The 23,177-nt window shown below is 48.8% G+C and overlaps 1 protein-coding gene across 1 annotated transcript in view; it reads left to right on the top strand.

Moving 5' to 3' along the window:
- Positions 1 to 14,836, top strand: part of RRP7A (ribosomal RNA processing 7 homolog A) — a 184,821-nt gene extending 169,985 nt beyond the window's left edge. The window contains exon 7 of the mRNA XM_069652696.1: positions 14,610 to 14,836. Coding sequence (XP_069508797.1) covers positions 14,610 to 14,695 — 86 coding nt within the window. The 3' untranslated portion in view covers positions 14,696 to 14,836. The remainder of the gene's footprint in view (positions 1 to 14,609) is intronic.
- The last annotated feature ends 8,341 nt before the right edge of the window (positions 14,837 to 23,177 follow it).

Below are 23,177 nucleotides of genomic sequence, written 5' to 3'. Positions count from 1 at the left end.
CGCTGCTTACAGAACCTCCACCACGATCTTAGAACCCCTCCTAGGGACTTTGGCACCTTTTGGGTCTGTCCCACGCAGCCGCTATGTCTAAACAAGCGAAGGCCAGCAAAAACCCAGACATAGCCACTATGTTCTCAACGGCAGACGAGGGCAAGAAACAGGACCCTGCCAGCCTTACCCCACAGAAACCCCGGGGAAGAGAATAAGCCCTCGCGAACAAGGGAGACTTAGTGGCTTTTATGGCTGACATCAAGACCGAATTCCGCTCATGCCTGTCGGAACTCACCATTAAAGTGGAACAGACCGACCAGAGAGTAACTGAGATGGAGCAGAGACTGGGTGAGGTTGAGGACCGCTCTCTGGAACACACATCCACATTGGGGGGAAGTCCAGCGCTCAATCAGAGCCTTACAGGACAAGTACGAGATTCTAGAGTACAAGCAAGAGGACCTCGAAAACAGGGCCCGCCGCAACAACCTCCGGATTCGAGGAATTCAGTCATCTGTATCCGACAAAAACCTGGCGGAATACGTTGGGGACTTCTTTCGGTCCTTCCTCCCGGATCTGTACGAAGCCCAGCTTGTGTTAGACTGCACCCATAGACTACGCCCATGCCAGGGAATAGACTTGGCTCTCCCCCCAGATGTCATCACCAGGGTCCACTTCTTTTCTACCAGATCAGCCTATCTGGGGATGAACTCTCCTTTCAAGGCTCACCGCTCCAGATTTATCAAGATCTCTCAATGCTCACCCTCCAGAAAAGAAGGGCGCTCCGGCCCTGACACTATTTCTCCAAGACCAAAAGGTGCAATACAGATGGCTATTTCCAATGGCCCTGCAGTTCACATACAAAGGCGTGGTGCGACGTATTGGTCATCTGGAGGACGCTAGTAAAATCATGCACCCAGCCTCGCCTAGTGAATCCGCCCTGCCAGACTCGGAGACAACTGGAAGCCCAGATCCGGCCTGCACCCGAAGCCTAGGCGGCCATCATGGTCAAAAGTGCAGCGGAGTAACCGCAAAAGGTAATCAAGGACGGACAAGCCTTGCGTCCTGAAGGCTTTCATCGCAGAGACCCGCCGTCCGTTTGGCCCTGCCCTGCGAGGATCTATCATCTTTGGGGTAAGGAACATACGCTGCTAGCTGCGGCGGCGGGCTATATCCACGGCCCATGCCCATCCAAGGAACGTTCCAACTCTGAGTCCTTGGAAACTCACAGCACTATGTTATTTGTTGGCCCCGTTGGCCAAGGGTGGGCCCGCTCACACAATGTCGGCCCACCCGCTGGTTTAAGTTACGGCCTCCCGTTGGGGGCTCGTGTTAAAAACCCAAGTGCAGGATGACCCCTTCTTCACTCTCACCAGCGATGACGGTTGACCCGAGCACTACCGACCCTTAACCCCCAAACCAGTCAGCAGGGGAAAACCTGGCCCCTGACCACCAAAACCTAAAACTTCTCTCCCTCAATGTCAATGGGCTGAACTCTCCCGCCAAACGTAAAACCATCCTGCAAAAACTCCAGGACGAGGAGGCTGCGGTGGCTATGCTCCAGGAGACTCACTTGCTACCAGCAGATGTCTGGCGTCCCCGCTCCCAACTGTATCCACTCCAATTCTTCACCTCAGGAGAGACTAAAAAAGGAGGCACTGCAATCCTCTTCAAGAGAGACCTAAACCCCCAATTCTGGACACCAAATCATGCTCAGTGGGCCGGTTCACAGCAGTCAAATGTCTCCTGTTTGGAGACCTATACACCTTTGTCTCTGTGTATGCGTCCAACTCTGGCCAATCGAACTTCTATGACTCACTAAGTTCTTCCCGCTCTCGCTTTATAGAGGGCCAGGCGATAATAGAAGGGGACTTCAACGGAGTACCAGACCCGATGAGAGATAAGTCGCACCCCTCAACCCCCAACGACTTCACCCAGGCACTGAGCCTCTTAAACTTATTCAGATCCCTAGAGGTGGTGGACTCGTGGCGGGTGTTACACCCCACTGAAATAGACTACTCCTTCTATTCTTATGTCCACCGAACTTTTTCGCGGATCGACCTCCTCCTGGCGTCCCCACAAACTCTCGCCTTTGTCAAGGAAGTGTCCATCGGCTCAAGAATCCTTTCTGACCACGCCCCAGTGATCATGGAGATCCGGGCCCAAAATCCCACACCTGATTCTCCGCATAAATGGTCACTATACGACCCGATCCTCAATGACACGTCGGCGAGGGACAGAATAGCGACGGCGATCAAGAACTTTCTTGAAGAAAATCCAGCCTCCAACACCTCCCCGGCGAACAACTGGGACGCCATGAAGTCAGTAATTAGAGGCATCCTGATTGCACAGGGGGTAGCCTATCATCGGAACAGGAGGCAGACCCGGACAGCCCTGGAGGAAGAACTGAAGGCGGCAGAGGAAACCCACAAGAAAAAAGGCTGGTCCCCTGTTAGGCAGAAACCTGTGCAGTTCCCTTAGGGAACACTGCAAAAGATTTAAGACTACAGGTGTTGACAGTAAACCCACTTGGTAGCAGTCTGTACCACCCAGATTTACCTGGTAGCTGTGGCTGAGCAGTCGGACTTCTCTCAAGAAGAGTTAGACAGTATGCAAAGTATACACAATAGGTACCCAGGTACAATAATACAAGCAAACACTGACCAGAGCTTTGGTATCAAAGTATATAATTATTTATTTAAAAACACACGGTTTGAAACACTCCAGCACTCTTGTTGTAAAATTTTCTAAACACAGTTACTATTGTAATATGTACACCCCTTTTTTCCTTATCAGATAAGTCACAGTAAACACCACTTATTTTCATACAGAGGTGAGCACTTAACTAGATGGCACTCCAATAAGTTTGTGAGAAAGGGAGGGAAAAAGACAGAATATGGAAAGGTACACCACTCTAAGATTCAGGAACACTGTTAGCAAGGCAGAAGAGCAAAAGTCACTGGTGAGCCAAAGTCCAAAGGCTGGGCCCACTCTTAGAGAGAGCAGAGCACAAATGCGCCCAAGATCACACAGTTACTCTAGGCTTAGAAAGTCTTGCAGAGAGTTCAAAAAGAGTTTAGAGAGGCTTAGGAAAGTTTAGCCAGGGTGTCCCAGGCTAACCCAGGTTCGAAAGCCAGGGGCTAAATCTACCCCGTACAGTCGGTAGCAAGGGAAGCCAGGCGGGACACGGTACCTTAAGTGGGAAGGATCCTCCAGGGTTGCAGTTGTTCTGGCAGTGGGTGCAAGTTGAATCGTCGTCCAGGGGAAGAGAAGATCTCGACTTGGAGGAAAGATGAAGGTCGTTGCACTACCAGGGAAGAAACCAGCCGCAGAGTTTTCTGGTTAAAGGTGGTACCTTTGTTTGCGGGCGTGGTAAAACGTGGTATCCCGGTTGCCGGGGTGCTTGGCACAGGCAAGGCGGCCACGAGGTACGTCGGGAAGGCGAAAAGACGGTGAAACTGGCAATCCCCACCAGTCAAAGGAAGAAGACTCTCCGGCGGGAGATCTCCTCTGTCGTTGGGAAAAGTGGTGAGGCAGTCCAGCAGGGCTCCACCGGTGGTGGTGTCGTGGCAGGTCGGCTCGGCTTCTCCCTCGTCGGATTCTTAGGTCCTGTGGCGACTTCTGAAGTTCCAGTCCCCAAAGCCCTGCTTTTATGCAGAAAACCCCCATTCACTCAGCCTAGCTGTCACTCAAACATGCTAAGTGGTGAGCCGGCTCACCACTTGGGCCAATCAGGACGGAGTGCGACTTGAGTTGCCTAGGCAACTCAGTCCAGGGTGCCTAAATCCCCCTCCTAACTACCCCAGACAGAGTGGCACCACTTTGGAGGGCTTCTGTGGAGAAGCCCGCCAAAAAGTGGAACAAAAGGCTCGACTTGGGTTGGAGTCACAGAAGAGAACACAAACGCCATTTTAGAATCAAGTTTTGGCAAAAAATACCAACTGGAGAATTAATATTAATTAAATAAACCGGCGGTATGTTCGAGGCTACCGTAAATAATTAAATAAAGATAACCTAAAACAATGGGAAATCCCATAGGAAAATATTCGCGGTTGAATATAAAAAGTAGTATCCACTGCCACCAGCCAAAACTCGATCAGGGGGGACGGAGACGTGCCCCCTCGACTAACAGACCCTGGGGCAATTGAATTGCCCCAGCCAGTACGTCCACAATATGATGGTTTGTACTGGTTCTGTTCAGAATTTAAGACTAGTAAAGTCAATGGTGACTTTACATGCCCTGGGAGACAGTAGTCAGTCCCAGGGTATGGAGTCTATACTGGGGGGTCACTATGACACCCCTGTGTTACTGCACTGAGGGTGCTGTGTAACACACATCACAAAAACACATGAAGCCCTATGGGGTAAAAGACCCCATAGCCCATTAAACACATCTAGATTCAAAGAAACACACTCAAATCATGTCCAAGAGTGAGGGTAAAAGAGTCTCACTCTTGGCAGGAGAAAAAAATAAACCCCAAAAATCCAGCAAAGCTGCTGGGGGACTCACTAGGTTAGGAAATTCAGCCTAAACAGAGAATTCTCCCTAACATCCCCCAAAACGCAGCAAACCCTACGCATAGCCAGGAAAAAGCTAGAAGCCCACTACGCGGAACAGACAGCGCAATTAATGACCAAGGTCAAACAATCTTACTACGCAAAGAACAACAAGGCAAACAAAATTCTGGTAGCCAAACTGGCCAAAATCAAACGAACTAATACTATCTCCGGCCTACGTGACTCTCAGGGAGTCGTCCATTACTCGGAACCTAAAAAACAGCAATTGACGGTAGCTCACTTGACTCGGGTCATGACAGCTACTCCGCGAGACCAGCTCAAACAGGAGGAATACCTGCAAAGCACAGCACTGCCCCAACTCTCCACCTCAGCAAGGGAATCCCTGGAGGCTCTTATTACAGAAGAAGAGGTCGAGAAAGCCATCAAGTTGCTCAAGACACGGGCCCCAGGTCCAGACGGATTCTCAACGAGATACTAAAAACTATTCAGGCACCAGCTGACCACCCCCTTAGTGACTCTCCTCAACTCCTTCAGGGAATCTGGATCGGTGACCCCCTCGATGCAGGAATCAACCACTATTCTACTACCCAAGCCAGGGAAAGACCCGAGAGAGCACTGCTGAACATAGAGGCAAACCTGTACTCCAGAATTCTTGCGAATCGCCTGGGTCGCATCCTGCCGGAGATAATCCAGCCGGATCAAGCTGGTTTCATCCTAAACCAGTCAACAGGGGACAATATCCGAAGAACCTTAAACTTAGTAGACCTTGACGCCCGAAATTCCCAAAATCTAGTCTTGATGGCCTTGGATGCTACCAAGGCATTCGACAAGGTGGACTGGCCATTTATGAAACGCACTTTGGGGGCCTTTGGCTTTAGAACAGCTTTCCAGACAATGGTCCTGGCCAACTACAAAGAACCCAAAACATTTTTGAGGACCAACGGAGCCACCTCGGCCCCCATCTCACTGTCCTGTGGAACGAGACAGGGCTGCCCATTATCACCCCTGCTTTTTGCACTCACCATCGAGCCCTTCACCCAGAAAATAAGACAAAACACCCAGATCAAAGGCCCGCAGGTCGGCCCATCGCAACACAAAATCGCCCTATATGCCGACGATGTCCTGCTTACGATCTCGGAAGCCCGCTCCTCTTTGAAACATGCCCTAGCAGAAATAAGCAGCTACGGCGAGGTATCCGGCTTTTCAGTCAACTTCACTAAATCAACGGCCCTGGGCATTGGCCTCGCCCCAGAGGAGCGGGAATCATTTATCAGGATGAGCCCGATCAAGTGGGAAAAAAGTGCCATCCCCTACTTAGGGGTCTATATTTCGGCGGACCCAAAAGAAACATACCAGACTAACTTTCCCCGGCTGTTTAAAGAACTGGAGCGGGACCTAAGATGCTGGATGACCCAGGAAATATCGTTAATGGGACGAATAACAGCCTGCAAGATGAACTTTCTCCCGAGGTTTCTCTATGCCTGCTCCTCCCTCCCAGTGGCAATTCCTGCACCAGCCTTACGAGATTTACAAAGGAAAATGGTGAAGTTTATATGGAGAGGTAAGAAAGCTAGAATCCCCTACAAAACTCTATTGGGTGGCTCCAAAATGGGAGGACTGGGAGTCCCAGACTTGCAGGCCTATAGAGTGGCGGCCCAACTGGCACATGTCTGCGCATGGCAAACGATCACAAACCGCCCCAGATGGGTAGAACTGGAACAATCACGGCTGCCCCTACCTCTACGATTCCTGCCACACATCCCGGCCCCTCTCGGAACTCATTGGGGAGATCTCCTACTAGCGACCAAACACACCCTGAGCTCCTGGGACTGGGCACTAAAACGGAAGGGCGTCCCGAGGGGCCTGAACCCGCAATCGCCAATTTTTCACAACCCAGCTTTTTCGCCCGGGTCAAACCCGCGCAAATTCCAACGCTGGATAAATGGTGGCCTGGAGACTTTAGAGCAGATGTACGAGGGAAATGCGCCTTGCACATTCGAACGATGCGAGGAAAAGTTCTGACTTCAGGAACAGGATAGATTTACTTACACACAACTGCGCCATTGGTGCTAGCAGCCCCAAATCCGACAAGCAGCAACGCGCGCTCCGACATCCCTGGAACTATCGCTCAAGGACCCCCCCGATCCGAGGCAGGATATCCACTTTCTATAAGTGCTTTCTGGGCGATTTCCTGGTCGAGAGAACCCGCTGGGTTACCAGTCAAATGGTCGAAAACATTTGGTCGACAGACAATTTGGTCGACACATTTGGTCGAATGCCAAATGGTCGAATTTTTTTTTTTTTTTTTTCCCATTTTTTGGTTTTTTTTTGGGGGGGGTCCCCCCCCCAACCCCCTTTTTTTATTTTTTATTTTTTTTCCCCACACGAAAACCCACAAAACACATATATATATAAAAAAAAAAAAAATTCGACCATTTGGCATTCGACCAAATGGTGTCGACCAAATTGCAGTCGACCAAATTGCAGTCGACCAGTTGACTGGACACCAACCCGCTGCATGGCCCAGTGGGAGGCCGACCTGGGGCACCCGATAGAAGACCAGACATGGGTGGACATCTGGACTCGAGCGCACTCCTCATCCACCTGTGTCACCAACAAGGAATGTGCATATAAAATTATGCTGAGGTGGTACTATCTCCCCCCTTAAGCTCCATCACATGAATCCCAGGGTGGACCAATCCTGCTGGAGGGGGTGTGGCCACCCAGGCTCCTTCTTTCACATGTGGTGGACGTGCCCGAAAATCCAGTGCTTCTGGAAACAATTCCTGGGGACGATTACACAAATCACAGGGGCGGCGGTCCCGCTGGGGGTCCCGGCGATCTACCCCCGCTCCGGGAACAGGGTGAAACTGTTGACCCAATGCCTTCTAGCTGGGAAAACGGTATTGGCCCGCTGTTGGAAGTCCCCGGACGGCCCCTGTTTAGCTCAGTGGTGGACGAAACTATGGGACATTCTGATAGCAGAGAAGGTGACAGCAGCAAAGGCCGGGGTGCTCCACCGATTCCAGAACGTTTGGGGCCCGGTACTGGAATATGATGAGCGATTTCCCGCCCTAACCTATAAGCCTATCAATGCCCGATGGACCCTGGGAAACCGGGTGGATCCCGGAGGGAACACATAGACTATGGTGTCATAGAACAGAGGGCCCAGAGAGTAAAGGCCTCTGCAGGGGAACGGAGGGAGGGGGGGACGGGCCCAGAGGGGAATATCCGAGCGTCAACACGTCTTTGCTATTGTTTACGATAGTAGGATAGGATAGTAGACCGTGGCAGGGATCCTTGACACGTCTCCACTGACCAAAGTGAGGAAAGAGTGATTATGGGACATAACTTGTCCATGTAGCCCTATGGAGGACTGGGGTGGGGGGCAGAAACAGTAACCCCCTTACTCCAATTTCTCCAGTGACCACTGCTGGTGTTCCAGAATCTGTTGGGGACACAATCATTTGTGCTTGGTCCCATCGAGGAACGCCCAGGGGTCGTGGGTGCAGAGGTTACTTTCAGCATCCGGATTTGTTTTCGGTGCTTAAGAATCTGATCCAGACAGCTTCCAGTAGAATGACCAGACGAGGGAAGATTAGAAGTAGTGTTGCAACTGGGGTCACCACGATCAGGCAATCTTCAGTAGACAAAGGAGCAGTACCAGCACAGTTTCCGTTAATTCAAGAAGGCTGAAAATGAAGTAGGCATCTTGCTACACAAATTGAAGCACAAATTGAAGATCCACCAAGTTCCAAGGATGCACTTGGAAAGGCAACAGCTGCAGCAAGGTAGCCCAGGAGAGAGCTGGCCAGTCCACCAGTTGGTCCAGGGACACTTCTGAAGGCTCTGAGCAAGGCATCACCACTTTTTCTCAAGGGGAGCTGTGCAACAACATGTTTACTCGAGGGGCTTGGCATAAAAAGGTTTTAATGCTACTGCTGTAAGGTGATGTGTGCAATTTTAACAATACAAGAAATTCAACAAGAGAGACAGTCTCTCAGTACTGATGGTCTTGGGGACTAATCAGTTTCCCCATAGGAATGAGCAAATAAGCAAGGGAAGTATAGCAGGAGGCGTTACTTGCCTCCAGAAATGTCAGGAAAGGGTTCAAAACAAGCAAAAACAAAGGGTGTCCCATAAAAGTCTGTGGCAGGAAAGTGGCTGCTTCGTAGTCGGTGATCAGTTTTCCAGTGTGATGTTGAACCTCCTCAGAGTTTCAGTGGTGGTCTTGCCAGGATAGGTTGGTGGAGGAGGAGCCGTTCTGGCAACCATGGCTTGAGGTCCTGTATCTAGATGGATTTTCAGAACCAGGCCCACGGGAGGGTTCTGAGAGCCCACCCTAGTTAGTGCGCATGGTATTTCTAGTTAGTGCACGTGGTATTTGACCGTTCAGTCAGGTCACACCCTAGCAGCAAGTCAAGGTAACAGCAGCTAGTCAAGGTAACAGACTGAGCAGCAAGACGGACATAAGAGATTTTGGTGTCATTTAATAGTAGTTACCCACTCATAAAGCATTCAAATATAGTGGGCAGCACAGGAGTACAACAATGTACACGTATATTAGTCCTTTAATTCTAAGCAATTGACAAGTCGGGCAACTATCACTAAAACATACGTCTATGCACCTAGATCTACACAGGTGGCGATCTCAAAGTGAGATCACTGACATTCTACAATTAAGAACAGTAAAAGCAGTTCAAATCAATGAAACAAGGAAAACTATGTAGTAAAGTGAGGAATAATTAAAACAGTAACCATATAACTTGCCTTACAATTTTAATTTGCCTATGCCTTCAGCAGTAGGTAAGCCGACCCATGGTCTCAACATAGTCAGAGTGCCAGGTAAGTACCTGAATAGGAAGCAGGAAGTTCAAAGTCCCCATTAGAACAAGCTTTGGCATAGACAAAAGGTTGGCTACAATTGTAAAACAAAAGCCCCTTTGAGGTTTAGAAGGTACGTACGTTCTTGGGAGTACTCTTCCAATCTGATCACACTAGGGATTACCCTGCGGGAGGGGAGGTCCTTGGAAAGAACTCCAACTATCACAACCAGGCAAGGGAGATTTTAGGAAGCAGACTTTTCACCCCACCTCCTATCATATGGATTGTATGGTTGCAAACAGGTGCTAGGAATGTATTGACTTTATGTTGCTTGCCCCATTTAGACATCTATGGAACCCCCAAACCTTTTGCTGTTGTTTTTAACCTGAATTGACTTTTGAAGGTAAGTAAAGCCTTTTTTCTTTACCTACCCTGTGTAGCTCATCCGTTTTGAGCGATCCGATTGGTCCCTTTTATCAGTGAAGGTTGACTCCCCCATTATGAAATTCCTTGTTTGTTTTTTACATTGCACACTTCACCTTACGGTGGAGTGTGGTGGATATATGTTGTATCCTTTTCTCTATTGTGTTTGGTAACTTTATGCTTTTTGGTTAATTCCATGATATGTCCAGAACGGGCTGGTGCCTGCGGTTATTTCTTTTACTGTCATTTTTTTACATTCTCATGTGTACTTCTGCATATTATTGCATAATGCCTTTTACAGTACTCCTACTCTTAAAGGGACATGCTGCAAGATTTCACCTTTTCCTTTGGCCATTTTGTATTTAATATTTCTTCCTGCCCTGTCACATAGGATTTGCTGTATATGCTAAGCTTGTTTCCTGGCAAAACCTTGGATTTCCCAGGCAAAGTGACAGTGTGTGTTTGTGGTTGGATGAGGGGACTGGAACGGTCTGGTCTCAGTCCACATTCTGGCCAACGTGTGGCCGTTGGTAGGCAGATGTGGTGGCCAGTTTGGTACAGATACTTATCGTTGGTGGAATGGGGGGCGGGTTCGGGGAGGGGGGTTAACTCCAGCTCAAATCTGGGATGAAAGGGATCTTGCAGCCATACTGCAGATCATCTTTATTCAGTGCCAAGACACCTTAGAAGAAGAGCATCCTGCTGCTTTACTGGGAACGCCAAGGCTGTGCCTGCGAAAAAAGGCTTACGATATATAGCAAATCCGGCCCTGAGAGGCAAGAAGAAAGCCAAAATACAAGATGAAACTCATTGTTGCAGCCAACCACCGTTCTTTTCAACCGTCCTGGCGAATCCCTGCTCCTTTGTTGATCTCCAGAAGGCTGCCATTGGTGCTCTGACCACTGGACAGGTCGGAACAACTAGTCTTGACCCCTGCTTGAGGGTCCTGCTCTTGGAAGCCTTGGGATCAGTTCCCACCTGTGCTACTTCGCTACATTGGTCCCTGTCCCGAGTTCTGTCTTGGGACTAGGCAGACCCTGGACTTGTGGAACAAGAGGTCTCCCCCTGCAGTTGCAGCTATCCAAAACCAAGAGGATACTTGCAGGACCACACGGAACACAACCAAAAGTTAAAGTTATTACGTATGTGAAATATACCATTATTTATATTTGTTAAGCTTTTCTAAACACACAAGTCATAAGTATTTTACTCAAAAACCATTTATCACATATATACCTTCACCTTTCGAGAGAACACACACCGGTAGTCAATGGGTATGTAATTAAATTCAAGAAAAAGTTAGATTAGAGAGAATATTCACAACCCAGTTCCCTCTGTCTGATGAAGTCCACCCCTAAAATGTATGGGACCTTGTGCCCAAGAGTCACAGGTTCCGCTAAGGTTTCTCCTGGGAAGGTATGTGCTTGTTGTGATGGATTAATTGCTCCAGTGGCCTTTTAAGGATCTGTACCAATCAGTGCTCCAGATAAGATTTTGAGGTAGGAGTATTTTACTTTCTATTTTAAAACTTTGAGAGTAAATGTGATTTCAAGAGAGTAAAAATGACTTTTTCGCCCTTGCAAGAGAGTAAAATGTATGCGACATCCATCCGACGTGTGCAAAAACAGTATGGAAATCATTACCATGCGGCAGCTTTTTGCATTGTGACAGAATACCCCTCCTTTCGTGGAGCTATTACTATCTAATGGTATACCAATATTATGATACAACTGTGCAGAGAGGCAAGGACTCAATGCTAAATTCTATACCTAATCTCATAGTCAAATGGTTGTTTATATAGCGCTTTTGGCAAAGCGCTGTACATGGGATATATTTATCACAATTGTCACCAAACCGGAATCGGTACTCCTTTATCGACCTCGAAAGGATGAAAGGCTGAGTTGGCCTTGCTGAGATTCGAACCTGCAACCTACAGATCGCAACAACAAGCGCTCAACCAGCTGAGCTATGTTATTGGCTAACATCCTTCATAGTACAGTAAACTGAGTATCGACTGAGGTATAATAATCACAATGCCTAGATGTTTAACGAACCATGTATGAAGTGCTACATACATTTAAATACACCTATCTAGATTATCACATGGACATGTTTTGCTGAGTTCTATTTCAATTACAAATATAACTTACATTATTTTCAGCAGTGCTTGCACTTCCTGGAGAGTCAGGTTGTGGATGTTTTAATTGTAGTCTTGAAGATTTGAGAGGCTATAACACCTGTGATTGGTGTAATGACAATCACTCGCCCTTCAGCAAAGACTCTGCTGGCACTGAGCATTTATTGTAATGTACCCCATTGACTGCAAGGTTGAATGGATGTTAAAACTAGTCTGTGCATACTCCTCCTTTTACACATTGTTTTTATAGTGTACATTAAATTATAAGTGTAAAAATGATCTGCTTACGCATTATTATGCACACAGCACATGAACTCTGAAGAATACAATTGTGCAATACTGGTTTGCTTTCACTGGAAAAATAAAGCATTTGTTACAAAAGATGAATTCTCAATCGCAACTTAGTTTTCCATCTTATTAATTATACAATCCTAAAATGCTAGGAAAATATGCACACTGCTTCTGTTTTCTGCACATAAAAGAGCAGAATCTGAATGGAAAGAAACATTCCTTTTATCAGTGTGCAGTTTCCTTTTTGAAAGGCTTCAGAGAAATAAATTCTGTTTCTGCGGCATTTCTCCATGGTTTGCACTTACATCCATGCAGTTAAAAAAAGAAGCGTTCTGGTTTCTGTCAAGTAACCTGACCTTTGCACTGCCTTGAACGCTAAACTTGTGTGTAAATGTGCAGAGGAAAAATGTAAAGCTGCCGTATTTACAAGATTGTCATACATAAAAAGGCCTGGTACGAACCTTATCTGGAGTCCTGGTACCAATAGACGTTATCATCCGTAAAGCCACTACCTGGGCTTCTGCATTTGCCTTTTGTTCACTTGATGAAATGCACTTTAGCTTGAATGATACTCAGTTTGGCCAAGAGGCACTTTGTAACCTCTTAGGCTATATGCAGTTCAGTGCTACCCTCTCCCAATTCATTCATCCTACAGAGTCAACCATAGGTATGGAGGGAGGAAAGGAATTGCGACATAGAAGTGTAGAAAAGTTGCTCACCTTAGTGACCTGCTTTACTTCTAATCCATAGTTCACTTTCCTTCATACAGCTCCCTTCCCTCCCGCGTTACATAGCAATCATTAGACTTGGCCCAGGAAGATGAAAAAGGACTGACTGATAAAGACTGTAGATGTGACAACGCAGTCCTACGTGCTGCATATTCACTCTGGATTCACCAATTGTTATGAAGGGTTTTGCTATTAAAAAGACAGTTCCCATATCAATCCAGGTGACCAACACCATACGTATGGAGGAATGGGAATATTTGACTAAGAGTACAGCAGCCACTAGAAAGCAGAGACTGCCCACCCTGTACTGTTTTGCACCAATCCTGTAATTGGTATAAGCTTAGAACCACATACAACTTAACTACTGTAAATTTGTAACTATGCTTGTCAAGCCCCTCCTTGACAATTCTACTGTTCCGTTCTATGTTCTGTTACTATTGTATATATGTAACTTTGTAATTTGTAAAATAATTGTTTTAACTGTGTAACCTGTAAGATAAGCGCCCAGATGCCTCAGGGCTTGGTGCGCTCTACAAATAAACTAAACTATGGTGAACTCTTACAATCTGGATCTTCTAGACCTTTCCCCATCTTCCAAGCTCTTGCTTTACCCTAGGTTTTCTTTCAAGGCTGAAAAGTACATTCACTTATCTTTACTGTTTGGTTATTAAAAGTACTACAATTTCAGAAGGCTACACAGACACTAGTCAAGGAAATGCGGAGGAGGACATATCATGTTCTCTAACAAAATGAACCACGATTGTCGGTAATTTGGCAGGAATATGAAAGCCCCTCTACTGAGAATGCACAAGGACATTTAACGTATTTTTTGGGGTGGTCCCCACTTAGGGATGTAATTACATGTTTGCTCGCTGCTCTACAAGTGAAGACATATCCTTTTCCATTATCAGCCTGGCCCCACCCACATTGACAGTCGAGGACTGAAATGCCTTGTTCATTCTTAGTGGGGGAAGGGTGTGCTCATACATTTGACACATTCTGTTGCGCTAGACCTTTTACCCCAAGTTAGTAAGGTAATTCAGACGTGAACTCTGAGTTGTGTTCCTTTAGAGAGAGAGAGAGTGCCACAGATCACGCCCAATACATAAAATCCACGTATCTGTGGTTGCTGTAGGTATGCTTGTTCAGAGAATTGCCTAGTGTTTCAGTGCTGGGCTGTCCTTGTAAGCAGCACTAGACTGATATACAAATAGCAATTTCTCCTTTGGTAAAGCCTAGTTAGCCAAAACGTGATTGTAGACCCACCTTTTAGTAGTGGGGCTCTCATATTTTTGACACTACTTTAAAGGAATAGGCATACGTCCAGAAGGCCCCCGTTTCCAAATGGGGCTTTACTGACCTAAATATCTTCATGCTGAACTCCAATAACCTTTTTTCTCCATTTAGTGTAAAATGTTACCTTTCTTCTTTTGGATGTATCAGCCATCCCCGTAGAACCCCTCTACATAATATTGATTTTCAAACCCCCATAATTTAGGAATGCCACAGCCTATTTTTAACTTTAGTGGACAGTATTTCTTTTCTGCCCTTGAACACTTCCCTGACTAGTCTGGCTGATATGATATAATAGTCTCTCCTACCCTGATCATCAGATTAAACCTACGTCTTGCTGTATTGCTGGCTAGAAATGCCTACCTTGCACTTGTGACTTCATCTCTCACAACCCTCTCTGTTTCTAGACTTGGCTCAGCTGCGCAGGAAGTTTGAGGAGGACAAGGAGAAGATCGCAGTGATGCGAGCACAGAGGAAGTTCCGTCCTTTCTGAACTGCAGACAAAGCATGAACATTTGATTTGGGAGGTGGGGGGTGACTGTAATTTGTAGTGGCTGATGGACCATGTGTACTATTTGTATAAAAAAGAAAAATATTTAATAAAAAACAGCAAAGTTTCACAAATGCCACCAAAGGTCTGTTTATGCTCAGTACTTATTGCATTCTGCACACTTTGTGCTCTGGCTGAAGGCTGTATAGCAGCTGCAGAACATCAATCAACTGTTAGGCATAAGAACAGGGCTACCCTCTGATTATGCTCAGAAGCCAGTCGAGAACATGAGATGACTTTCAGAAAGCCATAGAACACTGTACATATTGGGGAAGATGCATCTCAAAGATAATTAACATATTGCAAGTGATGTATGGCGAGACTATTTGAGACCTAGTTTACAGAGTCTGGGTGTGGGGGAAGTGTGGATGGTCGGAATCACTTAGTTTAGTACATTTTGCGAGAATGAAAGTGTTTTAAGCTCCAGCTTGAAGCAGCATCCCTGTAATTTTTTACTTTTGTCCCTGCTAGTTTGCTGACATTTTCCTAGATATTACCAAGGATGCGAATAGTGATGTGCACCCTCTGAAGACCTGACATTTCTCAGGGTTTAGTGTTAGCACATGTACCCTGCATAGCTGGCTATAAAGAGCCCTACTGCTTGATGGCCCCCTGCTTAACTAATTGTAGGGAGCACTAAATGTCTGTAGTCCTGTGATGTGCCTGCAAGTTATCCCTCTTTTAAAAATCCAGCGCAATGTCCTGCAGTCAAGCCTTGACCCGTGGAACAATACCTGTAATGCATATGCATTGCAGACCAAACGCCATGGCCTTACCAGGCTATTTCTCCCAGGCAGCATTCAAGCAAATACAGATAGGTGCTGCTAATACACATAAGTAGTACATACATCTGCTTCTATGCCTCTTCAAACAATAATAACTTGACCATGTGAAAACAATTGGACACACTATCTGCTTTTTATAGCTATTAACAAACACTAAGTTCAGTTTGAATGTGATGTCTGGATTCATAGTTCATTCCACATCAGAAGTTTGTCCACAAACATACCCCTAGATCATGAATGTGTTGGCCTACTGGCAGTTCACCAAAATGTTTGAATGACTGCAACAGTCTGAGTCTGGGAGCGCCCTAATTCTTCCGAAATGTGAAGGGTCTGTTCCAATTATCTTTCAATTTTGAAGTGTAAGAATATGCTGGCCAAATAAAATGGGTTTGATGATGCCCTTCTGAAACCTGCAACCTTCCAAAGCCCTTCTGACATTAAATCGCTGCTTGATATCAGCAGGAGATGTACTTGGCTCCCTAGTCTTCCAGCCATCGCGGACGCCATTCTTCAACTTTGTGTGTTCCAGAAGCCTTGCTTGGCCTGGTCACTGTGCTGATTCTGGCGACAGAAGCTAGAGCATGAGAACCTAGACCGAGTCAGACACCAGCAGCTACCCAGTCCAAACTAAACCTGTGAACTACCCCACCCTTCTATGGTCTCACCCTCCAAGGAGGTTCTCATTACCTGTTCAGACGTTGGAGTTAATCAACAGCCTTATGGCCCTGGAAATGTGCCTCTGCCAGACGGAGACAGACTGCAACATACGCCAGCTTCATTGGATGGTCTCCACAGAGTCAAGCTGTTCATCCTTCAAGACACTGCTGACTGTGACCTAACGGGCACTCTGGGGACTTGTCGAAAATTGCCCCTGCACTCTCAAACCTCAACTGGTGCCAAGTGTTTCACATCTCAGTTTGGAAATAGTTGTAGATACTATTTCCTAAAATATGAACTTCCTTCCAAGACTAGCTGACGGACCCTGAACACCTAGACCTGTTCTCTTACTCAACCTGGTTCCGGCGCAGAAGGCTGTCGCATTAGGATTGTGAGAAATCTAACTGTACGGCACAAGGCACCCGAAAACCAATTGATAGCAAAGCATTCTTGCTGCATACCCTACTTTTACCCTCCGAGTAAACTGCTCCGCATGAGGACCATCTTCTGCTCAGCCAAACTTGGACCACTCAGGAAACTGTCCTGTATCGCAAGTTGGCTTTGTACTCTCATTGAGCTGAGAAGGTTCCACCGCCCTTTGGTCACACTCACCAAATGCATATGGGCAGTGCAGAGCCCCAGTAAGACTTAAAGCGGCTTGTGCACCTCGTCCCACACTCCACCTCCAGTATACCCTGAACCTCAACCTAATGGTTAGTGAAATGCCACGATTGAACGTAGACATTGGAACTGCCTCTCAGTGTTAGTAAAAACCTTTATAAAATAACAAGTATTTTAGCCCTACTTCTATTTGTATCTTCCACCCCTGAGAGGCTGGGCTTGACTGCTTGATCACTAGAAGCACTAACATGGGAAAGGAGCCCTACTGTTGTATCTGAGATACTAATAATCCTCTATCATCAGCATTCTGAAGTTGCTCAATGTTTTTATTTTGAAATTGGGTCCTCAAGGACTCCATGGACAGATTGCAGATCACGGGGATTAGGATTCAGCCCTCTGCGATAACCCGGGTGAGTGGGAGAAGAGAATAGCAGGAAGTACCCATTTTCATGAATAGAGGTCCTTTCATGAAATTTTAGGTATTTCATTTCAAAACAGTGGCTTTGGTGGCAATTACTCTGCCAGTGTGTTTGACCTTCTTAAAATTGTGTACATACATCTGCACCCAGATGATAAACCATTATATTGAAAGGTCAAGGGCCACATGATATTGCTCGCCTTCGATCATGCCTTGCAATTATTCAAATGTGGAAGACCAATTTCTACTTGCATCTTAACCCCACCAAGACCAAATTCATACTCCTGTGCCACACCTCGAAGTAGAAGCCACTCCATGGTGGCTGATCAAAATGCTCTTGGATGGGGATCAACCCTCGCCTCACCCACTCAGCAAAATCCATAGGCTTCATTATGGATAGCAGTCTGTATTTCCAACAGCACATTCCGAAAAAGGCTCCAACTATCCGATATTTACGCTTCGCAAGATGAAGCCCTTCATTCCTCCCCAAGACTTGTGCACAGTGGTGCTAGTAAGCTCGCATATTGACAGGGATAATGCCCTACTTGCAGGACTCGCAGCTGCTCACCTGGTGTTAAGATCCTGCTAGCCCGCTGCCCTGTACCGCTTCTTGCACAAATTCAGAGACTCTGTTTATAGCATAACTAGGTGAGTTCTGCAGCATGGGGTCTGGCATGGATTCACATGCTCATGAATATTCCCAGTCGTCAGGCTGGAAATCCTTGGTAAAGAAAAAATCTGTTTCATTTCTGAACTGTCTTTCTCCTACAGCCAATCACTGAACTCTTGGTCATAATCCCCCCTCTCCCCCTCCCCCCCAGACAATGACTGCCCTCTACCTAAGCCCCTCCTCTGGCAGCCATCTTCAGATTTTTACTGCATGTTCAAGTGCTGGCAGTCATCATGCTTAGCTCTCGAGCTTTTTTCTGCGTTTTTGCTTTTTTGGAAGAGTTTTACTCTATTTTTCAGTCAATCGAGCACCTGTGCTCCATCGATCAACCTTCCGATTAACATGGATCCGTTTTGATATTTTTCAACACCCCTCAAGGGCAAATTTCATCGAGTTTCTTTGTGGAGGCTTCCAGAAGATTCTACAAGGCCTACACTGCGTGGATCATGGCGGACGAGAAGGAGGAATGTCCCGCTCTTTTCAAGATTGTACCGACTGCGGACTGCAGAATGTTTATATGTCCGATAAACATTCCCAATGCATTTACTGCCTGTACCCGACACACAAGGAGGAAGATTGTGCATTTTGCCATGAGCTCTCGACATGCACGATGAAGGATCGTCGTAGATGGCTGAAGGAATGGCTACAGGCCAAGACCTCTGCACTTGGTGGGTCCCAGAAGCAGGCCTCTCCTGGATCCGGGAATGCTGAGCAGGCTTCTAAGTCCTTTGAGGGTGCCCCTCGCACAGGGGTCCAACAAAAGGCCAAGCACCACGAGTCCACTGGCAACGGGAGCGCCGTTGTGGAGGGCTCCTCAGCGGCCAGGGTGCGTCTGACGTCTCCAGCGACTTCAGTCGGCACTCGGGATCATCGTCAAAGAGGAAGTCGGACCATCCGGGCAAACTCAAGGTGGCCCCAGAGACGGCCAAGGGGAAGTCCAAGACCAACCTGCTGGAGAAGGCCAAGGGGGACTGGTGCTCTGACACTCCCCCTAAGGAGAAGGCCAAGCAGGACAAGGTGTCGGGGACGACCAAGGCCAAGCAGGACAAGGGACGGGTCCTGACCGTGAAGGCCCAGGTACACCCGACACAGGCCCTGCCTTCGATCGAGATGGTGGTGGCGTCCCTCTAGAAGGCCGTGGAGGTGGACCCGCAGGACGCACCCCCGAAGGCAAGAGTGTCCCTCCTGGCCAGGAGGGAGTCTTTTTCCAGCCCATAGAGAAGACCCTGAAGAAGAAGATGCCGGTCTTCTCCCCGAGACCGTCCCCTCTTGACGTGAAGAGGGGCGGGGGGCGGAGGAGGTCCAGGGCACGGATATCTCCTAGGAGGAGGAGCTCGTCTACCTACAGATCATCCAGGAGGTGGAGAACATTGGGATCAGGCCCTATGACGAGGGTGCTGACGAAGGCGCCGACGAGGATACCGTCTAAGGCGATGGAGAGCCGCAGGGAGACGATGGCCTGGGCTCTCTGCCTGCGCCCCAGCTTCCTATTGCATCTCCACCTCAGCTGCCACCTAGAGATCTCTCTGTGGACATTCTCTCTGCACTATATACTCTGGTCTCCAAGATACAGACAAGGATGCTTATTGCGCCGGCGGTCCCTCCCGTGGCACCAGTGATGGCCGACCCTCTGGTGACGGGGGAACCGCCGGCCAAGAAGAGGAAGAGGAACCCACTGCCTCCTTGCCACCCCTCGCCGCCTCTTCCCACCCCCTCCCCCGAGGTTTGGGACGGACCCTGACACGGTGATGACTGGCACGGATGATGGTGGTATGGGGGACATCCCGTTGCTGCCTCCCAGATCCTCCCCACTGAACGAGATCGGCTTGTTTCACACGATGAGCTTCAGAGCTCTTCCAGCTCGCTCCAGAAGAGAAAGAGGGCTTTCTGTACAGCGCCTTGAGGCGAAGAGGAAGACCATCCTTTCGGTCCCACTCTTGGATGACATTTGGGACGAAGGCCTGTCTCTCATGAAGAACCCTTCTACAGCCCTGGCGAGGAGGGATCGCCTTGAGAAGAAGTACTGGGTGCCAGACTCTGCGCCCAAGTGCTTGCGGGCCCAACTGTCACCAGACTTGGTGGTCCTGGCAGTGGCTAAGAAATAGTCGTCTGGCGCTTCTTCCTCAGCAGCGTCCGCGCCTCCCCATTCTGCCAAGGGTTACGGCGGGAGTTCCTCTTCGTACCGCCAGCCCTCCCACTCTTCGGCCCAGAAGACCAACAGGGGACGTTCCAAGGCTTACGGAGGAGGACGTTGTCACCAGGGACCCCAAGGCGGCCTGTCGACGTCCAAGCAGGAATGAACCGCCCGTGACGTTGGGCCCCCACCCGTGCACCCTGGCGGGAGGCTGGCTGGCAAACTTTGTCAGCGTGTGGAAGACCATCTCCACTGACCGTTGGGTGCTGGACGCTCTCACCCACGGACACACCCTGGAGTTTCAACGGAAGTGTCCACAAATACAACCGGTGGCCTGTCAGGAAAACCACGTCCCTCAGCTGCTGCTGGAGGTTCGGGCCATGCTAAAGAAAGGGGCAATAGAGCTTGTCCCAAAGCGGTTCCGGTGGTCTGGAGTGTACTCGAGGTACTTCCTCGTGGGAAAGAAGACCGGGGGCTGCAGGCCCATTCTCGACCTCTGACGACTGAACAAATACTTGAAGTCCCGGAAGTTTTGATTGGTCACTCTTCAGCACGTGCTAGGTCAGCTACAAGTGGGAGACTTCCTGTCATCGTTGGACCTGGAGGATGCGTACTTCCACATCCCAATTCACAAGGGACACCGCAAGTTTGTGTTTTGTCGTTCAAGAGAAGCATTACCAGTTCAAGTCTCTTCCCTTCGGATTGAAGTCAGCGCCAAGGGTCTTCAAGTGTCTGGTGCTAGTGGTGGCGCATCTGCGACTGCAAGGGATCCACGTCTACCCTTACTTGGACGACTGGCTCATCCGGGCCAGCTCAAGGAGCATCGCCGTCAACCACATGGCGAGGCCCGTCCGCTTACTGACGGATCTGGGGTTCTTGGTGAATTATGCAAAGTCCTGCTTGACTCCATCGCAGGACGCGCGGTTGCTGGGATCCTGGCTCAACACATTGTCGTGCCTGGCGTCACCGTCGGAAGAGAGAGTGGTGGCCATTCTGGGCATGGTGCAACGCCTGCTCGCTCTGAAGATCGCCACGGTGAGGGCCATCAAGTCTCTGCTCGGCATGATGTCATGCATTTACCTCATCTGGCTCTGCAGGCTACGGATGTGGCCACTGCAGGAGTTCCTCGACGCCCGTTTGATCCAGTGTCTGGAAGCTTCCAGGACAAGATCACTCTCAACGAGGGGTTCTGTCGGGCTATAAGGTGGGGCGTGCACTCTCATCTGACGAGAGTTACGGACTTCCAGACTGCACTGCATCTGAAGATCGTAACGACGGATGCCTCCCTGGAGGGATGGGGAGCCCACACCGCAAGTCTTCATGCCAGCGGCCTGTGACTGCTGGAGGAAAAGATGTTGCACATCCACGTGCTGGAGCTATGGGTGGTATTTTGGGCCCTCAAATCGTTCCTGCCGTCCCTCAAGGGCAAGGTGGCGCGGGTCTTCACTGACAATACCACCACACTGTTTTACATTAGAAAGCAGGGGGGTACCAGGTCCTCGGCACTCTGCAAAGAAGCGCAGGATTTATGGCATTGGGCCATCGCTCAGGGGATGTTCCTCATCTCGTTTCATCTGGCAGGAGTAAAGAACATGGTTGCCGACTCTCTGAGCAGGGAACTTTGCTCGTGCCACAAATGGGAGCTTCAGCAGGACCTAATGGAGATTCTGTTCTGCAAATGGGGCAATCCCCAGCTAGACTTGTTTGCGATGGTGACTAACGCCAAGTGCCGGAGGTTTGCCAGCAGGGGAGCATGGGGGAACACATTCTCATTCCCTTGGGAAGGCCTCTTTCTGTATGCGTTACCTCCGTTGCCATTGTTATTTCGAGTCATCAATCTACTCAAACAATGTTGGTGCCGGATGATCCTCGTCGCATCGGCGTGGCCGAGGCAGATCTGGTACCCGGACCACCTCAGCATGTCAGTGGCAGCACCAGTCAAGCTGCCAGTGGTTGCTGTCCTTTTGGCCCGGGACAGAGGTGCCTTTCTTCACCCCGATCCAGGGTCTCTGGACCTGAAGGCCTGGCTCCTGCAGTGTTAGAATTTGGTGGATACGATCTCACGGCGGACTGTGAGGAAGTGCTCGCCAAGGCTAGAGCATCGTCTTCTTTTAAATGTTACGGACTCAAGTGGAAGAGATTTCCTATTTGGTGGTGTTCCCAGAACATCTCCTCAGGTACTTCCATATTTGCTGTCGTTGGCCAAATCGGGACTGACCCACGCCTCCATGGTTCATCTGGCAGCTATATCCCGCTACACCAGATCCCCAGGACGACCATCCTTGTCTTCGCACCGTTTGGTCATGGAATTTGTCAAGGGACTATTCCGCTCATTCCCGACGGTGAAGGCTCCGGCCCCAGCGTGGGTGCTCAATGTGGTGCTTACTAGGCTCATGGGATCTCCGTTCATGCCTATGCATTCTGCACCACTCAGATTTTTGTCATGGAAAATCGATTTTCTCATAGCCATCACCTCTGCACGACGAGTGGGGGAGATCCAGGCCCTCTCCTGTAAACCACCTTACTTGACTTTTCATTAGACGAGGGTGGCACTGCGGTCGCACCCCTCCTTTGTGCCCAAGGTGCCGTTGGACTTTCATCTAAACAAGCCCTTGGTGTTACCTGTGTTTTTTCTGATGCCTTTGTCAACGGCTGAAAGGCCTTTGCAGAAGTTCTGTGGCCGGCACAAGGAGTTTCCGGAAAACCTCTCAGCTCTTTGTGAACTTTGGTCCTGTGAACCATGGGAAGGCCCCGTCCAAGGCTTCCATTTCCAGGTGGCTCTCCGGCTGTATCGCCCACTGACAAATCGACTGCTGCCTGGCCGTCCGAGAGCCCACTCTACCAGAGCGATCTCTGCTACGACGACGTTCCTGTCTGGTGTGCCCCTGCTGGACATCTGCAGGGCTGCGACGTGGAGGTCTACGCACACCTTCACAAAATGGTACTGCGTCGACAGGGATTCCAGGGAGGAGTCCAGAGTCAGCCAAGCAGTGCTGTGCAACCTGTTCGCTTGAAGATGAGCCTGGTGAGGAGGTACGAGATATTTATGTTGAGCCTTGCTACCTCGCGTGGTTGCATGCGTGTACTGCTGTGTATTCTTTATTCATGAGCATGTGAATCCATGCCAGACCCCATGCTGG

This window comes from Ambystoma mexicanum, chromosome 3p (assembly GCF_040938575.1).
Source record: "Ambystoma mexicanum isolate Mex_15411 chromosome 3p, UKY_AmexF1_1, whole genome shotgun sequence".
In the NCBI taxonomy this organism is placed as follows: Eukaryota; Metazoa; Chordata; class Amphibia; order Caudata; family Ambystomatidae; genus Ambystoma; species Ambystoma mexicanum.
Note: the sequence above shows the minus strand (reverse complement) of the source record. Positions and strands in the feature narration are given on the sequence as shown.